Here is a 6,107-nt window from a genome sequence, read left to right as displayed (position 1 = left end):
CCAATCAACGAAGGCTCATGCAAGAAATTAATGCAAGTGCTATTCTTACAGATATCTCAGGTTTGAATCTGCAACATGAAGCAAAACATGAAGCGAAACTTAACTGTATTTTCTCCTGAGATTGTACGTGGTTATCTAAAGATAGTTTAAACTAAATATTCTTGGTTTAGGTTTTCTTTAAATTTTATAATTATATAATACTATGATATATATTTTGCATATTCTCGTAAGATTTTAAGACGTGGACGTAAAAAGGGAAAGTGTATGATAGCCACATCAACACCATTTTAAGAATATTTTAAGATTAAAAGATGAAGTATTAAACAAAAAAGAAAGGTAAAAAAATTATCCTTCTAAAATCCAAAAATGTAAGGAAAAATATATTATACAAATAGCACAGTGACCTTGATGTAGACTTCAACATAATAACAAATGATGTTTCTGCTAATTGTTATTCACTAGAGTTTGAAGAAGAATTGGAAACTGTTTCTTTTTAGCGTTATTCAAAATGCGAGTGTCAGTGATTATGTTCTTTGTGAGGTTTGTAGTAAAAACACAATTTCTTATTATGTAGGCGTAGTGCAGACAGAAATAGACACAAATTTTGATGAAGAAGTCAGCTTCATGAAATGCCAGTATAAAGAAACTACTAAGTTTGTCAAATTTAGAATTAATGACATTCGTAGTGTGAATATTAATGATGCAAAAACAGTCCTGCCTCAACCGCTTGCTGGAACAACATCAAGAACAAAAGCTGAAATCTTTTTCCAAGTGAACTTTAGGATCTTAAACGGAAAATAACTTTTTTCTTTTTTTAATAAAGAAATTTTAATTCTTAAAATGTAATCTAAATTAGAATGAAAAAGGCATAGATAATTTGATTTTTTTTCTATTATTCACCTCTCCAAGCCACTTCAGGCAAAGAGGCTACGCATTTTTAAATATTTTTTTGTGTGTTTACAACCCTCTCTCAACCCTTTAACTCGAAAACACAAACCTTTACAAATAAGGCCCGCTGCGCAGAGGAATTAAGTTGAGCGTGGTACTTCCAGGGACGTGGTGGGAGTCAAACTCCGAACCTCTCGCTCACAAGCCATGCGCTTTACCACTACTATACTGCCGCGTTTTATTTAAACTAAACTTAACTTTAAAATCAAAATTTGCTTAAATTAATACTTAACTAGATTTGGCGTCGTTTTTAAATAGTCCCACATCTCCCCAAAATGTCCCGCTTCTCCCGCACACTTGTGCCACTTTACCCCAATAGCAGGGTTCCTCTTAAACCAAAAAATATATATTTTATTAAAACATTCTGTCAATCTTAGGGGGTAGATTCGGTGCTCCAAACACTGGTTTTTTTGTTAAGACTAGTTTGGTTCAGTTCCTACATCAAATAAAAAAGATATTGCAAGTACCCAGGTAAAAAAAAATTCGTATTCCACTTCTCCCCACTCTCCCCTATATATTTCTTATAATACCAACACTTTTACAGAAACAATTATTTGGAACATTGAAAATTTAAACAAAGATAGTTATTTTATCAACAGAATATTACAATATACACAGAAATATCTATGCAGTTGTAAAATAAGATTGAAGAAAATAAATAAGAAGCAGAAAAAATAAATAAACAATAATAATAAAAAAAAAGAGATCACATATTTTTTTAAATCAGGCAGTTTTCTAGTCATGTTTATTCCTTTTTTAATTTTTAAAACGTTTAATTTATACTTTAATATGACTGCAATATTTGAATATTTTTTTAATAATTAATAATTATCGATAAATTTTTAGATATGTTTTTATTTGCTTTGTATTATCAAAAAACAATATAATTCACAAAGTAAAAAATAAAATTAACAATTTTGTTAAATTAAGCTAGTTGTTAAACAGAAATTTAAGCTCAAAAACAAAAATTAAATTAAGCAAACATAAGTATTCTCTAGAGTAACAATAATTAATTTATGTTTTACTGAGAACCATGTTTTTAAATCCGTAATATTTTTTCACTTATATAATATTTTTCGACATTTATAAAATTGTTTTTGTATTTTAATAAAGTTTATGGTAAAACCTTATTTTAAATAACTAATTTGATTTTATAACTTTTTTAAAATTTCGTTTTAAAATTTTCTAAAATCGATAATAAAATAAAAGAGATAATAAAATAAATTCAAATATAAAATTTTCGTAAATATATCAAAAGTAGTTGCATTTTCAAAAGCTCTGGTTAAAACATTTAACTAGATTTGAATTAAAAATGCGTTTTCAAATAAGTAAATGTACGTTTGTTATTAGGTATTCAACGTGAAAAATTACTTAGTGAAGTTCATCGATATTTTTTACAAGATACAAAAAGGACAACTTTAGTATTATATGGAATGTCCGGTGTTGGGAAGACACAGATAGCCAGAATGTATTGTAATATATATCATACCTTCTACAAAAACTTTGTTTGGATAGATGCCGCATTCGGAAAGTTACAGACTTCGGTTAAAAACCACGGTCAAATAATAAATCTTATTATTCATGATTCGAAAGGGGATTACTTTAATATTGAGGTTATTGTTGAAAAAATTCACAACTATTATAAAAATGAAAAAACTTTGTATATTTTTGACAATGTCGACGACGAAAGTGTTAAAGGTTTGAAAATGTACATTTCAACAAAACCGAATTCATTTACATTAATTACCTCTCAATGGAGAACGTGGTCGAACAAAGTAAATAAAGTGTTTATTGATGTTTTTTCTTATGAAGATGCGTTTGCTTACGTAAAAAATAATATTAAAGAATACACCGATAAAAACATAAAAAACCTAATTAAAAAACTTGGTTATCATCCGTTTGCAATTACACAAGCAATAAAATATATAAATATACATAAAATTTCGATAGTAAAGTATATAGATCGATATAGAAGCAATCCTATAAAAATATTAAACACTGATATCTTTCCAACCGAAGAAGAATCAAAGTCTGCAATAAAAGCAATCAATTTAGTTTTAATGAAATTAGAAAAAAATAAAATTATTCCATTTAAAACACTAAACTGTTTATCTTATTGCGACGGACAAAATATCAATAAAAAATTTATAATCCAAATCTTAAATCAAATGAAAATAGGCGAAGAACATTTAATTGATGAAACAATTGGATTACTAATTAGTTATTCTTTACTAAATTGTGATAATAATGACAAATATTCAATGCACGAGCTGACGCAGTTGTCGTGTAGATGTTTTCAAAGTAGAAATTCAAGTACAAAAACATACATCGATTTAATCGAAAATTGTTTTAAATTTGAGTTAAATGAAGTTAAAGATCACGTGGATTACGGAAATCATTTTGTTTTTCATTTTCTTCATATGTTTCATATTAATAAAAAGTTAATGTCAGAAACCTTCCATCATAAGACAACTTCTATTAAAAAGTTATTAGTATGTAAAGGTTTGTTTGATGAAGCAATCGAAATATTAAAAGCTATTCACAAATTTAATGCAGAAACTTATGGTGAAAATAATGAACTTACGACTAATACAGAATATGATATCGCAGACTGTTTGTATGAAATGGGAGAATATAACAAAGCTTTAGAAATTTTTGACTTTGTTGATAAGATACAAACTAAAAGTTTAGGTATTAACCATTCATCAACAATGGAAACAAAACACAATATAGCTAGATGTTTATACATGATGGGAAATTTTATTGAAGCTTCAAAACTTTTTCAACTTCTTGATAAATCACGAACGGAAGTTTTAGGTATCAACCATCCAGATACAATGAGAACAAAACATAGTATCGCACTCTGTTTGAACGCTATGGGAAAATATAACGAAGCTTTAGAAATTTATTATTCTGTTGAGAAAATACAAACTAAAATTTTAAGTATCAACAATCGAGAAACAATGAGAACAAAACATAATATCGCAAACTGTTTGTACGCTATGGGAAAATATACCGAAGCTTTAGAAATTTATTATTCTGTTGAGAAAATACAAACTGAAATTTTAGGTATCAACAATCGAGATACAATGAAAACAAAACATAATATCGCAAACTGTGTGCACGCTATGGGAAAATGTAACGAAGCTTTAGAAATTTATTATTCTGTTGAGAAATCACGAACTGAAGTTTTATGTATCAACCATCCAGATACAATGTTAACAAAACATAATATCGCAACCTGTTTGAAAGAAATGGGAAAATATAATGAAGCTTTAGAAATTTATTATTCTGTTGAGAAAATACAAACAGTAATTTTAGGTATCAACCATCCAGATACAATGAGAACAAAACTTAGTATCGCAATCTGTTTGAAAGATATGGGAAAATATAACGAAGCTTTAGAAATTTATTATTCTGTTGAGAAAATACAATCAGAAATTTTAGGTATCAACCATCCAGATTCAATGAAAACAAAACATAATATCGCAATCTGTTTGAAAGATATGGGAAAATATAACGAAGCTTTAGAAATTTATTATTCTGTTGAGAAAATACAAACTGACATTTTAGGTATCAACCATCCAGATACAATGAAAACAAAACATAATATCGCAAACTGTTTGTACGCTATGGGAAAATGTACCGAAGCTTTAGAAACTTATTATTCTGTTGATAAAATACGAACTGAAATTTTAGGTATCAGCCATCCAAATACAATGTTAACAAAACATAATATCGCAATCTGTTTGAATGAAATGGGAAAATATAACGAAGCTTTAGAAATTTATTATTCTGTTGAGAAAATACAAACTGACATTTTTGGTATCAACCATCCAGATACAATGAGAACAAAACATAATATCGCAAACTGTTTGTACGCTATGGGAACATATAACGAAGCTTTAGAAATTTATTATTCTGTTGATAAAATAAACACTGAAATTTTAGGTATCAACCATCCAGGTACAATGATAACAAAACATAATATCGCAATCTGTTTGAAAGAAATGGGAAAATATAACGAAGCTTTAGAAATTTATTATTCTGTTGAGAAAATACAAACTAAAATTTTAGGTATCAACCATCCAGATACAATGAGAACAAAACATAATATCGCAAACTGTTTGTACGCTATGGGAACATATAACGAAGCTTTAGAAATTTATTATTCTGTTGATAAAGTAAAAACTGAAATTTTAGGTATCAACCATCCAGATACAATGATAACAAAACATAATATCGCAATCTGTTTGAAAGAAATGGGAAAATATAACGAAGCTTTAGAAATTTATTATTCTGTTGAGAAAATACAAACTAAAATTTTAGGTATCAACCATCCAGATACAATGAGAACAAAACATAATATCGCAAACTGTTTGTACGCTATGGGAACATATAACGAAGCTTTAGAAATTTATTATTCTGTTGATAAAATAAAAACTGAAATTTTAGGTATCAACCATCCAGATATAATGAGAACAAAACTTAGTATCGCAAACTGTTTGAAAGAAATGGGAAAATATAACGAAGCTTTAGAAATGTGTTATTCTGTTGATAAAATAATAACTGAAATTTTAGGTATCAACCATCCAAATACAATGAGAACAAAAAAAAGTATTGCAATGTGTTTGAACAAATTAGATACAAGGCAAAAAACTTGTTTAAATCAACAGATGTTTTATTTTATTTTATATATGCTTATAAGTTTTATTTTTCTATTGATAAAGACTAAATTCATTAAATAAAAGTAAAAGAGAGCTATATAAAATTTTTTTTATTATGCTGATTAAATTCTTATTTTTATTAGAATTTCAATGGCGGATATTTTAGTATGAAGGAATAACTAAGTTATTTTAAACAAAAATTAAATCTTTAAATTCAATTGTATGTATTATTGATTGTTTATGAAAGGTTAAAAATGGTTTTTACTTTTACATACATGTTTATAATTCAGTAAATTATATATATCTACTAACTAGTATATCTTAAAGCAAAGGATTAAGGGTCTTACTAGGCATTGTATATAAATGTATATATATATATATATTGTATATATATATATATATATATATATATATATATATATATATATATATACATATATATATATGTATATATATATATATGTATATATATATATATATATATATATATAT

The 6,107-nt window shown here is 26.7% G+C and overlaps 1 protein-coding gene across 2 annotated transcripts in view; it reads left to right on the top strand.

Moving 5' to 3' along the window:
* LOC136082488 (uncharacterized) overlaps positions 1–5,885 on the top strand; it is a 43,171-nt gene extending 37,286 nt beyond the window's left edge. For both annotated transcript variants that reach the window (XM_065801876.1, XM_065801877.1), the window contains one exon: positions 2,299–5,885. In XM_065801876.1, the coding sequence (XP_065657948.1) occupies positions 2,299–5,696 (3,398 nt within the window). In that variant the 3' untranslated portion in view covers positions 5,697–5,885. The remainder of the gene's footprint in view (positions 1–2,298) is intronic.
* The last annotated feature ends 222 nt before the right edge of the window (positions 5,886–6,107 follow it).

The sequence above is a fragment of the Hydra vulgaris genome, chromosome 07 (genome assembly GCF_038396675.1).
Source record: "Hydra vulgaris chromosome 07, alternate assembly HydraT2T_AEP".
Classification (NCBI taxonomy): domain Eukaryota; kingdom Metazoa; phylum Cnidaria; class Hydrozoa; order Anthoathecata; family Hydridae; genus Hydra; species Hydra vulgaris.
This window is presented reverse-complemented; position numbering and strand designations above follow the sequence as displayed.